General features: G+C 42.8%; 1 protein-coding gene across 12 annotated transcripts in view; it reads left to right on the forward strand.

Moving 5' to 3' along the window:
• Positions 1-11,881, forward strand: part of adgrl2a (adhesion G protein-coupled receptor L2a) — an 89,233-nt gene extending 77,352 nt beyond the window's left edge. For 2 of the 12 annotated variants that reach the window (XM_029500577.1, XM_029500578.1), the window contains 5 exons: positions 1,458-1,549; positions 3,735-3,903; positions 4,133-4,261; positions 4,981-5,077; positions 9,266-11,881. In XM_029500577.1, the coding sequence (XP_029356437.1) occupies positions 1,458-1,549; positions 3,735-3,903; positions 4,133-4,261; positions 4,981-5,077; positions 9,266-10,113 (1,335 nt within the window). In that variant the 3' untranslated portion in view covers positions 10,114-11,881. Of the gene's footprint in view, positions 1-1,457; positions 1,550-3,145; positions 3,173-3,734; positions 3,904-4,132; positions 4,262-4,980; positions 5,078-7,387; positions 8,647-9,265 lie in introns of those variants that run through there. The other 10 variants (XM_029500580.1, XM_029500581.1, XM_029500588.1 and 7 more) reach the window with 10 other exon arrangements.
• The last annotated feature ends 6,466 nt before the right edge of the window (positions 11,882-18,347 follow it).

The raw sequence follows: 18,347 nt of genomic DNA on the forward strand, positions 1-18,347 counted from the left end.
CTCCAGGCTGTGTGAAAGGGTTTTTCAAAAGTCTCCCCCCGCCCCCCCACACTGTCTGAGTCATGCAGGAGGCTGATAGCTCCAAAACAAACGTAGTTTCAGTGCTGTCTGCGGTATAAAAGCAGGATTTTTTTTTGAGGGGGGGGGGGGTCCCGCTCTTTTACTGCCTGGGTCACTGTGAGTGGCTCCGTGAGCTGATTGCATGTGGAGGGGTGATGTATTGATCACAGGCAGTCTTTTGATAGCAGTGTGCAGCAGAACACGAATAAGTTCTGTTGAAGAGCGAATGGCCGTGGCCGGAGTCCAGCTCGCAAAGGTCATTCATTCATTTCAAGCCTTCATACCGGCAATGCGTCTCCATTTTCCTTTTCGCCGCTATGATAGCACCAAAATGCACCGTTTGCTGAGGCTCACCTGGATAAAAAGGGGGAGAAACCTGCTTTTGTTATGGCAAATGTGTTTTCTCTGTAAGTAATCCTCGGTCTTCGTCTCGTTCCACAGATGCAGTGGCTTGCATGTATTTCAGTATTTACCTGATTCTTTGATTTGCACTATTGGAGACACACATTTCACTTTTTCTTTCTCAGATATTCCCCGACATTATTTATACATGCCTGGCTTGCGGTGCGAACACAGGCTGCGTCGTCTGCTGCGAGTGCGTGTGCATGCTGTGTCAGGGACTAGTTTGCCCCAGAATAAATGTTTTTGAAGTAAATTATTTGGAACAGCTCCTTGCTGGTCCATCCAGCCTTTGTGTCTCTAAATCACAGTATTGATTTTTAAGGTACCGAGTAAATGTGGCCTGAAACACAGCACATAGTATCCTTGTCTCAACCTGATATGTGCCACTGGCTCCCTTAAGATTTAATACATTAAAACAAGAAAGAAAGCACCCTCCCCCCCCCCCCCCCCCCTCTCTCTCTCTCTCTCTCTTTTCATCTGTCCACACACAAGACTTGAAGAAAATATAGCTGGTTCCCTCCAGTCCTCTGTAGCTGCCTATACCTTATAATATTTCACTATGTGCATAAAATGATATGCAGTTGTTTTGTACAACAAGAGGGTCTCTTATTTCTCCTGCTACTTTCATTCCCTTCTGCCAGACTGCTGCTGTGTGGCTGCTTTTTTCTAACTGTGATGGATTTTAATGCATTTCCATGCTCTTATTGATATAGAATGACACTAAATTTGGCGCCAGTCGGTCCGTCTGAGCCCGGCTGGAACGATAGATGTTTATTGGATTAGTCTGTGGACATGCAGAGATTTGAAGGCTCTCTTCTTTTAATATATTTTATAGACAAATTAACAGGTTTTTTTTTTCTCCTCCTACCTCCATCCCCTTCTTCATCCTTCCCCTCCTCTTCCTCCTCCTCCTCCTCCTCCTCCTCCTCTCCGTCTGCTATATCTTGACTCGTACATCTTCATGGATTAACGTTGCCATTACTCTGTTTTGACAGCTCAATCTCATCTTCCTGGTCATCACAATGTACAAAATGGTGAAGCACTCCACCACCCTGAAACCAGACTCCAGTCGACTGGAGAATATAAAGTAAGTAAAGCGTCACACATTGAGCCCCCACATTCTCTCCCTTATCAGCAATATTCTGCAACTACCCAGGAAACCTCAAACTCTTTTACTCTTCAGGTAATGATTTTTTTTTACATATATATATATATATATATATATATATATATATATATGTGTGTGTGTGTGTGTGTGTGTGTGTGTGTGTGTGTGCAACCTTCCCTTCCTCCAAGTTTCAGTCTTGAACTGTGTGAATGATGAAAATATTAGAATGTATGCCTTTTTCCCTTCTCGGAGAGGGAAGTGGGGGTCAGAGACAGATTTTGAAATGATCCAGATCGAATGGAACATTTAACAGCGGGTTTCATTATTTGGACTCAAGACTTTTGAAATGCAATGCAGATCTGGATTCAGACTCTTGGCATGACTTAGCTGTCAGGATGACTCGTCACAGTCGTCTTTTTGTCCTTTGTTGTTTTGCTCCAAGCCACCGGCCACAGAACTGCACTGGCATGACACACATCACTCCGAGGCTGCAACTGAACTGTGCACGGTTGGCTCTGGCTGGGTGGGGTACAGTGGAACAGCTACCATGTGTGTTTGCTGCTGGAACATGTCAAAGCGCCTTTTTTTTTTTCTAGTCCCAGAAAAGAAAAATTCCCAACACAACCACCAGCAGCCCTTCTCCACCATCCCCCCTCCAGCTCAACGTTTACGATCTGTTTTGCTTCAGGAAGAAAAGTTTTCCAGGAGCACTAATTGTTTCGTTTAACAGCGTATGTTGGTGTTTACTGCGGGACTTCCTTCCATTTGGGGTTCAAACTCCGATTCGTTTCAGCTCGCATAACTCAGCAGCGCCGCTATTTTTACCCAAATGTTTGTTATTTTGTCATTTTTCCTTAATCAATGTGTGCAACATTACAGCACTGTGGTGAAACTGCAATCAGGAGGAAAAGTCAGAAAAGGGCTCATTTAGAACATTTTGGTTTATCTGACGACAGACGACTCCGTTATCAAGGAAACCGCAACAGAACGCCTTTAGTGAACATGGTGGCAGTCGCGTTGGTGGAAATGATTTCTCTCTCGGCTTGTTTAGACTGCAGAAATACGTATTAATAGCTCTTTTCTCTGTGGTCTCTCTGTCTCTGTATTTTTGATTCCAAAGTTTGGTCTCAGACTCCGTTTAGCCGGAGTTGCCATTGCATGTTGCATGTGAAGCAAAGTTAACGCACACCCTCTCCTTTCTCTTCCCCCACCGTTCTCCTCCTCTCTCTGTTCTGCCATCATCCCAGTAATTATCGCGTTTGTGACGGCTACTATAATACAGATTTGCCTGGGTAAGCTTTCGCTACACACCTCAGATGACTTCACCCACGCAACACGCACACACCACCCACGCAAACAGTGGCATACATGCATATTTAACCCCAGACATTGTGTTTTCTACACAATCTTATAATTGACTCATTTACAGCAAAAGCATTCAACTTTCACTTCTTGTTAGCTCCTAGATTTCACTGCCACGGATCAAAGTTGACGATTTCTCACTCTAACTAACACACGCTGTTCTGCACTCTGATCTAATTGTGTTTCTCTCTTCCTGCTTATCATGCTCTCTAGCTATGAAGATAATAAACAGTTTATCAAGTAAGGACACGTTGCCCAGAAGTCTTCTCCTCAGCTTGTACTTCACTCTCTCTTTCTCTTCCTCCCTTTTCGTTCTCTTATTCTCTTTGTCGGGTTCATCCTCTCCCAAACTGCAGCTTCACAGCCACCCCTCCACCGTCTGTGTGACTGTTCACCCTCACCACGTCCCTCATCTTGGAATCCAGTGATGTTGTTGTTGTTGCTGTTGTGTGTTTGAGCCTCTGATCTGTGACCACTGCTGGTGTCCGAAGGCTCCTCAGGACCTTCACACACGATGCAGACAATCTCCACATGTGACCTGGTTCTCCAGCTGTCTCACTGGATAATATTTAGAATGTAAAAGCGTTAAATGATTTTGAGCTGATTTTCATCGTGACGTTTTAACACATTTAAAGTTATTTAAAGGTTGATGTTTTGCTTCCTTCTTGTCAGTTTGAAGGCAGGAACTGGGGTTTCTTTTTTTTTTTTAAATCCCAATCATTTTTTCTGAACCCTTGAACCCTTCTCATGCTGGTTTTGTCCCCTCCTTGTGTTTTTGTTGTTTTTTATTTCCGTCGCTCAGATCGTGGGTCATGGGTGCCTTCGCCCTGCTGTTCCTGCTTGGTCTGACGTGGTCCTTTGGTCTCTTCTTCATCAACGAAGCCTCAATCGTCATGGCGTACCTCTTCACCATCTTCAACACCTTTCAAGGGATGTTTATCTTCATCTTCCACTGCCTTCTTCAAAAGAAGGTAAGATCCTCTGGTTATCCGCAGTGCTCAAAGACAAGTGATTTTTCTTTCAAGGTTAAAGGCGTTTTAGACTTTGAGTAGGAGAGGCTGAACCTTCACTCCGGCAGGCAGAAAATCACAGAGCACCGCATGCAGATATAAAGAACAAACACAGCTTGCTTCAAGATCTCGGTTAAGTCATATGCAAAGTCAACATTGTATGCAAACACTCGGCTATTTGCTCACGCAGGTCCGCAAAGAGTACAGCAAGTGCTTCCGCCACACGTACTGCTGCGGAGGGCTGCCGACTGAAAGCTCCCACGGCTCTGCCAAGACCTCCACCACACGGACCAGCGCTCGCTACTCCTCTGGTACACAGGTAGACGAGCAGACTTCCCAGAGTCGCACAACACAGTGTTTCCCTGCACACACACTCATCATACAGCTCCTTTGTGTTGTAGCGGTTCAAACAAGCATTCATGACAATTTACTTTCATCATGAGCTTGTTGAGAGAAAAAAAAATGCACATCCTGCATTTTACCTTCAGAGCTATAGATCAAGAGACACAAACATTATTCCACATTTTACAAGCAGCGTCTGCTGTACTGCATGAGTACTTTTCTTCTGCTCTGCCCCTTTAGCACTTGCTTTTTATCTTTTTTTCTCACTAACGTCATGTGCATGGGAAAACAAAAAACAAAAAAAGCACTGCACTGTTTTAAAAGCATTGCAAGCACATTTTCCTGCAGGGAAAGCCGAAATTGCAAAGAAACATGTTTGCTTTGTCCCTTTTGTTGTTAAAGGTTAATAGGCCTTATTAGCCAGTGCCTCTGTGCACACTGTGCTTATAGAGACACGCCCCGCCATTATGGAACCTGCAGCCTTGAGTTGGTCAAAACATGACTTGAATAAAGTGAGTTTTCACAGATACACATAGAGAAGGTTGGAATAATAGCTAACCCTCGCCTCGCTGCTGATGAGCAGGCCCGAGAGGAGCGGCATAGTTGTGGAATGAACACGGGAAATAAATGGAAGTTGATCTAAAGGTGAGCGGGCTTGTTTAAAGTCCTAATGACTGTCCCTTGTTGACCTGACAGAGTCGTATCAGGAGAATGTGGAATGACACCGTAAGAAAGCAATCTGAGTCCTCCTTTATCTCAGGTGACATCAACAGCACCTCCACCCTTAACCAAGGTCAGTTCACACCTCATTTCTCTCCACATGCACATCTATGCACACATTTCATCATCCAGCTAAAAATATCTCCTTCAAGTTCAAGATCTTACACAAACACACAGGATCCCTCGCAGATAATCAGAATAAATGCCTTCAGATTGAAAAGACAGCAGTGCAGTAAAAAAAAAAAAAAAAAAAAGCTTCTTTAGTCCTTCAGTGTGCTCTCCCTGCTCCTGCCAGCAAAGGATTACAAAAATCCATCCTCAAACACCCTGTGCGCTGTCATTCTGACCAGCAACGTCAGTCTCAAAGTGGGGCAAGGCTTGAAGAAGGTTTTCTTATTTAAGTGCCGGCTGTCCAGAGTTCATGCTCAGGCTCAGGGGAAAGACCGACAAAAATAAAAAACAGGCAGAAATAAAGTCTTATTTCGGGGAAATCTTAGCACACAGAGAGGCCATTTGTTGCCTGGAATACGAGGTGACCTCTGGTACTTTACCAGAGGGTTTCTGAAGGGGGGGGGGGGGGGGGGGGGGCGCTGTCATTCATTATTTAGTTTGAGCACAAATATGATGATGAGAAGATGATGTTCAACTCTGGCTGACCTGGAGTGCTTGGTGTGTTGTTAGGCTTTCTGCTGCCTCTCAAATGGCTTTGCAAGCATGCAAGGGAGAAGAGAGTTTACACCGAGGCAGTTTAAGTCCACTCCCCCTGCTCCCTTCGTCTGGCTCCTGTCGCTGCCGCTTCTTCTTCCTCTTCTTCTCTCTCTTTTTCGCTGTCGCTTTCCATGATGTAAAAAAAAGAGAGAGAGAGAGAGAAAACACCCAGGGCTTTTAAATACATTTTGACTTTTTCATCAGTAACAATACAGAAGTATGACTTTTGTTCCCTCCACAGTGCCATTTCCTGCAGATGTTAATGTAAAGGTTGGATATTGATCACTCCGGGGTGTAATAGCCTCGTTACCCTGGAGAGTATGTGCACTAAAGGAGGGCTCTATCTCCTGGAAGCTCTTCCCTGTCATTAAAATCATCCCTGGAGACTTCCCAATGTGACAGATGGCATTTAACACAGGTGATAAATGGCAGCTGAAATCCTTAAAACACACCACGAACTGGGAAAGAGGAGCTGAGAGGAAGATAAGGTTTTGGAAGAAAGAAGCCAAATATGAGTCTAAATAAAGTCTCTGATGTCGAAACTTGGAAGGATTGGGCTCGTGTCATAGGGGAGATTTTATAATTGGACCAAGTTCAAGCAGTCACAGGAGGCTATTTTTTCAAAATGATATTTGGTGAAAATGGTAAAAGTAAATATTTCTCCAGAAAAGAAAAGATAACAAGATAGCATAAAGGCCATCGTGGCCCGAGTGAAGTCATTAGATGGAAGAAAGTCCTCCGAATATTTCTTCCATTTGCAGATGTGGACTAAAATAAACTCCCTTTGTTTCAGATTTTTGCCCAAAAGACAAATAACAATAACAAATGTCTTTCATTTCTTTTCTTCATGAAACTTTCTGTCTCTGTTGGCCGACTCATAGAACTCCAAACTTATCTGCTCTTCTGTCTTGCCACTCCAGGAATGACTGGGAATTATCTACTAACAAATCCTCTTCTTCGACCACAAGGCACTAACAACCCTTATAACACCTTACTGGCTGAGACAGTCGTATGTAACACCCCCACGGCTCCAGTGTTTAACTCGCCAGGTGTGCTTTCATAATACTTTCATCGTACATTCAGGCTCTCTCTCTCTGTCTTCTCCTATCTCTCTCCCTCTCTTTGTCTCTGAAGTTGAGCATATGGCAGCCCAAATGAAAAGCAGGATGTTCTGCAATATCGCCTTTCCCTCTGAATCATTGTCTCCCAAATACAGTACTTATTGTGTGTGTGTGTTTGCGCACACACTCTGCATAGACACTCAGTTTTATCTGTGTGTGAAAACGCACAAACGTTTTCACGCAGGACTCAGATTTTTGTGGTCCGTTTCTATCCAGCCTTCTGCCTTCTCACATTTCAGAGACATAATGATTAAGACGGGAAAGAGATACTGCACATTCTGCCGTGAGATAATGTAAACAGTGGTGTGGACCTGAAGCCCAAGTATAAACTGCATGATGAAGATTTATGACCCTAAATTTATCAGCTGATTTGTTACTGTCAGCAGGAGTTTTTCTTTTTAACGCAGCTCCTGCGTCAGGCCGTCCATCTGATGTTTTTGTGCGTGTCATTTCAGTGTATGTCGACTGTGCTGTGATGATGTATGCTGTTTATCTTGAAACTGAAATGGCATCTCTTGTCATGTTTTGTGCTTCTCCCCTGTGCTTCCCTCTAGTGACCTACAGAGAGACAAGTATGGGAGTAAAACTTAACTTTGCCTATCAAATGTAAATTTTTTTCAGCATGCTTATTTAAAAAAACAACCAAAAACACCCCCGGCACAATCACTGGTTTACTTTTTTAGGCCATTAACACACACTCAGTGAGCAAGTGGTTCACAAATCCATCCAACATGTCCCCAAATTTTTCCCTGTGTCTAATCGGAAAAGAAATTCGACAGCTTTATCACAAATGCCCATTTCTCTGCTTCTCTCTCTCTTTCTTCTGCTTCATTTCTTAATTTGTGATTTTTACAAACCAAAAATGGCTTTTTTCTGCCTTGTTTTGCTTTTTTTTTTTTTTTAATCAGAAAGTTTTCATTATCATTTCTTTTTTCTTTATTTCTCCTTTTCTTTGATTCTCTCCCAAATTCTCTGTCCTTCTGTGGCGTTCGGCAGTCTCAGTGTCCAGTCGGACCCCCCCCACCCCCCCGCCAGCACCTGTCTGGAAACCAAATTGCCTCCTCGTGGCAGCAGCTGTTTAATTTTCTTTTATTCTCTTTATTTAATAACTTTGTCGTCTAATTCCCAATAAGCTCTGGAAGATCTTGGCTATAATCACAATCACTCCCTTTCTTCCTCTTCTTTTTTTTTTTTTTTTTTTTTGACAAGGACAAATGTTCCCGTAAAACATCCCATTAGTCTTCATCTTCATCTTTACATATGTTTCCAGAGCGGGGCACATTTTTCCTTTATCTGCTCTCTCAATCAAGCGATAGCTAATATTTATTCTTTTCGCCTCTGTTTTCCGTGACCTCCATGCTTTGAGAAATTCCTAACATGACCGTGTCCGACCTCTGCAGCGGCTGTGTTATTCTTGAGCTGTTCTGCTAGTGACCGGGGTCTCACTGGGAACTGTCACTGTGACGGATGCCAAGTGCTGGGCTGCGGGCGAGCTCTGACCTTTTGCCAGCTTTGGGTACACGAGCTGCCAACGAACGGACAGAACGTGTACCGGCAAACACAAAAACACGGGGAAAAAAGAGAAAATATTGAGCCTTAATTTGAGAAGGAAAAGCGGTTTAATGCTCGTCTGCTTCATTTGCTGAACCCTTGCTCTCGCTAAGTTGCAGTTTAGACTTTTTTCTTTTATGTTTTGTTGTTCTTTTGAGTGATTCCTCTTCATGTTCCAATAAATCATTTTACTTTCTTTTGTACATCAGCTGCTCTTAGACCAGATAGCCTGAGCAGACAGACATGATGTGAGTTGTCCAAAGTGAGTCTTTTCACCTGCTGTGTGTGGTGATGGTGGAGTGCTGCTTGTGGGCTCCCCTTGTAGTGAGAACAAAGATGGCTGTCCCATGTTGATACATGACTACTTTCCCTTTTCTGTCTATGTAATCTTTTCCCATCTCTGTCCTTTTTCTTTCCCCCTCGGCACATTCAGCCTATTAGTTGCTAGAAAACCTGTAAGTGTTGTAGCTTGCCCGTCCGTGGCTTCATACTTGTGGACATCGACTTTTGCCCGGTGTGTTGTGATGGTGATTACTGTCTCAGTTTGTTTTCTTAATGTTGTTTGGGATCTTTTTCATTGCTTTGTCGCCTTCGTGGCAGACAAAAAAAAGCATATTGTCCTGCTTACCTTGAAGCAATTTGTTAAAAGGGAAAGTAAAATTGTATATGCTACAAAGTAAAAAGGTTTCTCACTGCAAATAGTGCATGCCTGTACTCTGTATGTTAAGGATTGTGCCTTACTAATAGACTTCTGGCATGGCTTAATCTGACTGGAGTTTCTACGTGAAACTGCATCCTAAACAGCATTAAACGTTTTGTTTCTTTCACGGTTGTTGGTGTTAACTAATATAAAATCCCCTCACGTCTTCCTCTCTTTCCAGGGCACTCACTGAACAATGCGGTGAGGGATACGAGTGCAATGGATACTCTACCGCTAAATGGTAACTTTAATAACAGCTACTCGCTCTGCAATGGGGACTTTGGCGACAGCGTGCAGGTCGTAGACTGCGGCCTCAGTCTGGACGATGCTGCCTTCGAGAAAATGATCATCTCCGAGCTAGTTCACAACAACCTGCGTGCCTGTAACAAAAGCCACCAACAGCAACAGCAGCAGCACCACAGTTTACATCACCCACCCCACCACCAGCAGCCCCCGCAGTACCACCATCACCACCACGTGGAGCGGGCTCCGCCCAAGGTGACGGTGTTAGGCGGCAGCAGCAGCGAAGACGACGCCATCGTGGCCGACGCCTCGTCTTTGGTGCACATGGGCGACACTGTGGGCCTCGAGCTGCACCATCAGCAGGAGCTGGAGGCGCCGCTCATCCCCCAGCGGACTCACTCGCTTCTGTACGCCCCCCAGAAGAAGGTGAGAACGGATGGGGGAGTCGATACCTTTGTCAGCCAGCTGACACCCACCGACCCCGACGACAGTCTGCAGTCCCCAAACAGAGACTCCTTGTACACTAGTATGCCTAATATAAGGGACTCACCACAGCCTGAGAGCAGCCCCGACGTGGTGGAGGACCTGTCCCCGTCCAAGAGGAGCGACAGTGAGGACGTTTACTACAAGAGCATGCCTAACTTGGGGGGGGGGCAGCAGCTCCAGGCCTATTACCAGATAGGCCGAGGGACCAGCGACGGTTACATTATACCCATTACTAAAGAGGGCTGCATCCCCGAAGGCGACGTACGGGAAGGACAGATGCAGTTAGTGACGAGCCTTTAAATGTATTTAAGTCCCCCCGAACCTCCTCCTGACCTTTGACCTCCTGGAGGACGCACCAGGGAAAGGGAAATGAAAAGTACATTTTATTTGAAGCAAGCCTGGAAGCCCCGTCATACACACACGAGCCCCCTCCCCCATCACCCCCCCAACAGACACGCCACCTCTCCCGTCCTCCCCGGCAGACCAACAGACTCGGTGCACAGTGATGGCAGTGCGAAGTTTCCATGAGACTGTACATAAAATGCAGAGCCAGATTTCAATTTAAAGAGACAAGCCAACTATGTATTTAAATGTGCTGCTGCTGTTGGATGAGAAAAATTTAAGGTACAAAAATAAAAATAATAATAATGAAAAAAGACCAAAAAAATTTAAAAGAAAATAAAAGAAATAATCACCGGCTACATCAAATCAGCAATTTCCCATCTAAAGGTTGTACATACACTCCCAGACATCCTCGTTGAAGCCTGTTTTTTTTTTTTTTGTTTGTTTGTTTGTTTGTTTGTTTACGTTTTTTTTTCAGTTCCTATAAACAAAACAACCGCCCTGGACCAGGAAATGGACAATGTTTGTGAAACGTTCCTGATCAGACTGACAGAGAAGGAATTTAAGGTTCCGGTCGCTCGCAGTTGTTTCTCCATCACCTTGAAGTTTGGATTGTATGACCACTAGCAATCAAGCCCCTGGCCTTATATTTTCTCAACTGTACATTGAACTGTTGTCAAGAAAAATGGCTCAAATATATATTTTGTTGTATTGCTAGTGTAAAATAAAAATTCATGGGAAACCGTAAATATGAAGAAACCTTTTAATTGCAAAATTTTATGTTTGAGAGAATATTGTGTAGAAGTTGCACATATGTTATACAGTGTGTTTATGGCTCCAACACTTCATTCATGGTAGTATGTTTGAACGTAACAGCTTAAGAAAAGAAAGGAGGAATCGAGCAAACTACAAAGATGCATTATCACCTTTTCCACTTGTGAACAGTGTTTTTTGCTTAAATGAGTTCCATCGACGGCGCCTGTCGCAATATTTCCATTCGGCATTACCTTAGTAGAGCGGGAACACAGAGGCCCAGTTAAAGTGATGTTTGCATTGCACAGTTTTTTTGTGTACTTGTAAAAGAAATAGATCTTTTTAAGTGACGAGGAAAACGCAACTGAATCGAAAACTAACTTTTCACAATAAAGTTTCTATCATAAATGTAGTTCTTCTGCGTGGGTTTGGACATTTTATTTATTGAAATCTTTCCAAAAGATAGGTGGGAAATGTGTGAATATTTTCCAGCACTGGTAAACATGCTGTACTGTAGCTCATGTTTTTTATGTAAACATGTTACCAAGGGGCTCATCACTTAAGACTGATGTAAAGTTCAACACTTGTTTAACAAATAAAATAAATGTGAGATTTTTTGTCAAATGCCAGTTGCTTTTTAATGTTTTCTGTTTTTGGTACTATTTGAGAAAACAGGTTTGATTTTTTTGCTATTGACAAACTACATTTTTGACTCAGGTTATCAGAAAGTCCCGAGCACCTTGAGAGGTAAATTGGTGAATTGGTTTTCCAGGGGATTTGTTTGCTTTTTTTATTTTTTTGTTCTGCTTTTCTTCAGTCGCTGCAGATTAGAGAGAGAGCCTCATTTCACCATATGTGTTAGAGAAGCCAAATCTTTCCATGTGATTCAAAGATGAGAAACTCAGGTAGGAAAACTGCATTGTAAATGTTCCTCTGTGTGGTTGTAACACTAATAAAGGATCAAAATGACACTGGTTCACAGCATTGTCCACTTAGTATATTATTGAATGAGCACTAGTCCTGGCACCATTAAGAAAAGCGGCACGGCAGAAATGCTGTAAGACGTCGGCTTTAATGCGGTGTGGGAGTGGAAACATGTCTGTGGGTCTAATGAGGGGTCATTGTTACACTTGGTTGCAGTAGAAATATATTACATATAATATGTCCAAGTATGACACATATTTGTCCTAATTAATGTCTGCTGCTGCTGGAGCCCACAGTCAGTTCCTGTGCGGTTTATGCCTCAGGTAACGCTAATTTATGAAGCTTTTTAATTTTAAACTCCAGTTGAGGCGGACTGACAGCTCTCAGCAGGGGAGCTGGAAATTGCACTGTTTATCATTGGAGGAAATGATTCAGTCCAGAAACGCGTTTTATGTCAGAGTACATACACATAACGCTGTGTGGGCTGCCTGTTGTTTTGACTTTCAACAATTATATGGCATTTCGAGCAATTCTGTGAAGCTGCAAATTGTTCCTGAAGAAACATTTTTCTTTTTTTTGGGGGGGGGGGTGGGGGGGTTATCTTATGCGCAGACTCCTTGAATGTCTTCTAGGAATCAAATTATTGAGGTGATTGTTAACATTTCAAATGGCAGAATAACACTTTTTTTTATTAATTTCTTTATTGGATTTTCTAACATGCTGCAGTGTCTAAAAAGTTTCAGGCAACAATGTGCAGAAGAACTTTTATTAAATTATTTATTTGTGGGGAAAAAAACATGATATAGGAGAAATAGTTTAAATACATAGTAAGAAACTTGACTCTAAGCTATAACATGAGCCAGTCAATGTTAGCACATTGTTACACAATGTGTAACACATTGACTGACACACACGCACAGGAGCAACACAAATCTTTTTGAACAAGTTGCTGTGGAGACGCTAAAATCACTTGGAGCCAACAGGCTTTTTCACTTTCGCTGAGATAGAAAATACATCAGCTTGATGCATGTTTTTACAATTCTGTGGCAGGAGTCAGTAGTTACTCTGCTCAGCTGACAAACAAATAATTGCCGTCCCTTTCCTCGGGCTTCTCCCTCTAACTGCTGTTTGTTTATCCCAACTCTGTGACCTTAGACACAGATAAACCTGGCAGGTAAGCAGGTTTATTTTCATTATTGAGGGGAGGGAAATATGATCTCGGATTGGCTATTTATCTGTGACGGGGAATGTGGACTCGGCTGCCTCCAGCTTTGCGTGTGGCCTCTCTCTAATTCCCCTTCTTTCTGCTCAGGGAGAGACTCGCCCTTTTGTCAAACACTGATTCAGAAGTAGGCCAGGAGCCGAGGGGCCGAGAGCTCGGACGCCAGAGAGGAGCGAACTAGACAATACTGTCAGCAGAATCGAGGCGAAACGGCCAAAGACAGATGAGTTAGTGACGAACCAGAGCGTGAGACAAATGTGAGCCCAAACATGGATATTTGTTATTGTTAATTCAGGAGTAAGTTCCAGGGTCCGAGGAATTTCTGTAGAATGTGATGCAACAGCCTGTAACAGATTTTTTCTAGTTGATGAGATATTTTACGTGTTTTTTTTTTTTTTTCCCTCCAAATCCTAAAATGCCCTTAATGTCTCCCAAATGTTTCCTCGTCCTCGCTGGGAAACAGAAAACAATGAGGCTCTTCTTGAAAGCGTTTCTTGGTCCCACAGAGAGCAGATAAATGTTGAGTCATCTGATCATCTGTTGAACCTCAACTGTCCTCTTAAACAATAATTATATGCTTCTTTTTTTTAAAGATCACCAGAATGTCCAAAAACTTTTAAATCAGCATTCCCTCGTTTTTAAACGATGTTTTGTGAGCTTTCCACTCAACTCAAAAAGAGTTCTTACACGTCTACATTCACGTGCTTCTTTGAAAGTTAAGTTCAAGAAGTTCCTTTTCAAACCCTGGCACGTTTCTCTGAGGTTATCCATCGTGGCTGTAGCGCTTCTGTGGCACTAAGTCCTGTGAATGGAAAATACGGTGCCAATTATAGATGCCATCAACACGGATGAAAGTGTTTTTGCACGAGCAAAAGGAAACCTCTCAAGCCACAAACAGTAACTGGCTGCGCAAAAGTAACTTCCCCAAACTCTTGAACTCAAAGGGGAGCCTTTAACTGCTCACTCTTTTCTCCCCCCAGCCTCTTTTGTCCTGTCCCCCAACTTCAAATATGCAGATTTGTGGCCCATGGGCGACTTAGATCCAGTCCCGTCGAGGTGAAAAATCCAATTAACCTGCAGCTCCAGCTGCCTTCGTTATAATCCCCTCCCATAATTATGAAATTACCAGATGCAGGATTTCAAATGAAAAAAGGATGAGAGCGACTGGCTCAGAAAAAAAGATGAAATAAACCGTTCCCTGTCGGCATGCTGGGTTCCAATTTACCTCAAGGGGGACCAGCTAATTCTTTGGACTGGGTTTGAAGGTGAGACCTGAAAAAAGCCTCGTAATCAGAATAAGAAATATCCGAACACAAATATGTGGATGGTGGGATCTTGAAAAGGCCATTGAGATAAATTGGTGGACTTGTTCATGTTACGTATTCAGACTTCTGAAATGACAGAATAAATACAGAATGAATAAATCTCTGTTAGTTTTCTACCTCCGGAGGATTTTTGAAAAGACAATTTAAATCTTTTATTTGAGAGGTCAAGATGAAATTTGAAAAGAGAAACATTTACACATTTAAGCTGCTGTCTGAACTCTTCAAAGCCTTGAAACAGGACTTACAGCCAAACAGGGAGCAGCAGTGCCTCATAATATGGCCATGTACGGCATGTAGTTCCTATATTTCATCAAAAATATATATTTGCTCATAAATTTAAAAGTAAGAACAAGCATTGCTCTAAGACTAAGGCCTTCTTAATGTTGAAATCCTGAGTCATTGTTTCACATAAAACAGATGGCATTCATTTCTCTGACATTAATTTAGGGTTTGATTTCCTACAAAACAAAAATTAAACTTTGTAAATCATCCTTTAAGATGGACAGTTGAGCTGCAAGTGACTCTTCTGTCCAACAGGGGTGAAAGGGTATGAATTCAGTCCTGCACCAATCACAAACCAAAAAAATGAGTCATTTAACTTTGGATTTCCAGGTTAATGACCGCTGAAGTAGGCTGTCAGAGAAGGTAGGTTTGAATTGTAAACAGCAGCGCTGCTTTCTTCTCTTCGCCACAGAGAGACTCCAGCTCATCAGTAAATCTAACATTCCTCTGATAAACTCACTGGAGGGAAGCCTCGAGCAATAACTACAGGATCTCCCTCTACACAGACCAACACAGATAATTCCCACTCACACTTCACTAACAATCTGTCGAGACTCGAGATGCAATATAATAATTTCTACGTCTGTAATCAGGCCGCAGGTACAGCCTCATTCAGTGAGAAGGAACATGGAACAACATGATGGATTGATAGATAAATACTTTGTTGATCCCAGAGGGGAATTGTAATTCGAGTAGCAGCACATTTTACACAAGGTCACATGTCACAAATACACAAAATGCAAATGATTTAGTGAACAGACTAAAGTAGTGCAGGTACAGCCACGGCTCCAGCTGTTCCGGTGAATAGATTGGAACGACGGGTTTAGTTTATTTCCCTCCGTATAAGTTGATCTAAAAAAAGCCGGGTCTGTTGAAACCCCCCACGTGCTCTCAGCGGACTTCCAGCACCTTTGATCGTTAACTTTGTGGTTATTTGTGGGGAAAATGGTGGAGCTGAGGAGGAGTACTACCATCATTTTAACCACAAACGCTGTAGTTCACTGAGCAACACTTGAAACTACAGACTGAGTCATAAACTCATTACAAAGACTAAAGAGAAGTTGGGGCATTTTCCCCTAGACTTCAATGCAAACGAACAGCATTTTTGGATACCTCAGCATTAGTTTAGCTTTACAGAGAAGAGTCTCTGACCGCCTTTATGTTCTGTCTACTGTACTGTCCATAAAGCCAGCGTCGAAGTTCGCTTTCTGAATTTACAGCTGCAGAGAAACACATCAGCCCCCCAGATCTATTCTCTACATGTCATCTGTGATTTTACCACCTCAAAGATAAAACGTCTGACAAAGTAAAGCATCAGATGCTTTAGGAGAAAACCATCAATGATTTAATTTTAGTTCCGGGAAGAAACAGACACGTAACAAAGAATATCATGTAATTGTGAAGGAAAGTTCCAACTTGCATGTTTCTGTTTGTGAATCCTGATTGTTGATCTAATTTGTATGTAGAAATATGCACATGATTTTACTTTTCCAATGATTAAGGCATCAATATCTATTGATTGTACTTTGCCAGCGTCTCATCAAAACATCTTGCCTGGGAACTGCAGCCCTTCTCAGAGGGAAATAAATGTGATCCATAAAGCAGCCCCAGTTCTGTGTTTATAAATTGATAAGTTGAGGGAAAACAGTTGTAACCTTGACTATAGGTGTGCATTGCAACTGAATATTGACTGTGCGTTTCCTTGCTGGTGGCAAAGTTGCAAGGAGACTATGAAAACAAGATATAAAATATATTATGAATGTCTCAGTTGGACTGTAGTGTCTCATTAAGATTCAGAGAGGCCTTTGCAGGGGAACCTTGTCATGCTAATCCTGGCCAAGTGGTCCCACAGGGTCCCTGCAACTGTGAGCTAGCATACATCTGCGAGAACATTTCTTATCTGTGATCTTTGTCATCTTACTTCCACCGCCTATGTGTTGTCATTGTCCTATTTGCGTCGCAGTTTGTCTTAGTCAAACCAAAAAGGCACAGTTTTCTCTTATTCTCAGTTAAAACATCGGTTCTGACTGCACAAGAGTTAAAACTGACAAACACATTTTCTCGTTCATGAAGCGGTTTGAGTTCAGGTCGCCTGTCTTATTAAAGTCCAGATCTGCAGCAATGAAACATAAACATGTCAGAGAAAGAGGAAAAGACTGAAGAATATACAGTACGCTGTATAATTCAATGTCTACTGAAGCAGGCCGGTTTCAATATAGCCTGAATGAAGTGTTGTGAGATCTAATCGGGTTTCATTATATTAAAATGAGAATGCATTCGCAGGAATCAATTGTGCTTTTCAGATTCATAGCAACAGTTTTATTTCACCCACGGCCAGCAGCACACACCACTGCTTTGTACACCTCAGAATAAAGGTAACCAAGGTGGAAAAACAAAAATAAAGCTACCTTTAAGGTATGAATGTTACACATAAAAGACGGCGCATCAATCCAAGTCGATCCTGAGCTTTGAATTGAACATGAAATCAATGTGTGTGTGATTTCTGTATTGTGCACTAAAAGGATGTGACAAAATATTTTTGAAGAGCTAAGATGGTGCTGCACGGCCCCATTGTTTCATTCCTAGCCTCGATATCTACTCACAATAAATTTCTCTGCTGATGAAATTACTGGCCTGACCTTTAAAGCTTCCTCTTTTAACGTTTTATGTCTGCTGGCTTCCCAATGACAATAAGATGCCTTGCCAATCATGCAAATTACATCTCAAATTCAATGGATCACGTTGCAGAGAGGAAGGCAGAGAAGCATTATGTTGACCGAAAAAGGGAGGATGTGCAATTAATGATATCTGAGCCGGGGTTTCATATCTCCGACAATCAAAATAGATTTAAATGATCAGGTCGCTTAATGTCAGCCATGTTTCTGTCTTTGCAGGCCATTTCACTGATACAGAGGGGTAAATTGCTCTGAGCTTATTTGTGATGATCGTAGTATTGACACTCACAGCAATGAATGGTGCCTATTATATGTTCCAGCAGACGCCCTGGAAATAGACTTTTAATTTGAATGTATTTCAATAACATTCAGTTTAATGGATTACGGCCGCACTGCCGCCTGATTGATTGGTTTCACCCTTTATGTACAGCCCATGTCTGGCCACTGCGGATGTCCTAACTGGGATTGCTTTTTAATGACTGTGGCTCGACTTCCCAATTCAATGCATAAGCCTACAGTGCAGTGCAGTGCAGTGGAAATGCTCCTCGTGCTGTAGGTCTTGTGTGGACCTACAATTTTTCCTCCCCATACATGAACTGCCCACATGCATTAGAGCAGTGCCAGGGGGATCTCGACAGATGTTGAACGGTTGTTATTGTCTTCAGTACATTGGGGACTTTTCAGCTTGAAGGTGATATTGAGTAGGAACCACATTACGACTTACTTTGATGTTATGGCTTACAGCTGCGGCTGGCAGATCAGTGAAATGAGATCATCTGTGGATATTTGGAGGGATCACAGGGTGGCCTTATTGGGTGGCCACACTAGGTCGTACGCCTTAATTCCAGAGGCAGCTGAAGCCAAAATCCAGATGCTGTCACCGGCCTCCCTGAGCACTGGCATAGCATAAAAGAGCAAATCGCGCTTTAAACGAGTTCATTTCACAGAACTACCGCCGACCATTCTTACGCATGAAGTTTGTTGGGAGTTGCTGGTGCCATGTTGAGATTT

Source organism: Echeneis naucrates, chromosome 4, assembly GCF_900963305.1.
Source record: "Echeneis naucrates chromosome 4, fEcheNa1.1, whole genome shotgun sequence".
Lineage (NCBI taxonomy): Eukaryota > Metazoa > Chordata > Actinopteri > Carangiformes > Echeneidae > Echeneis > Echeneis naucrates.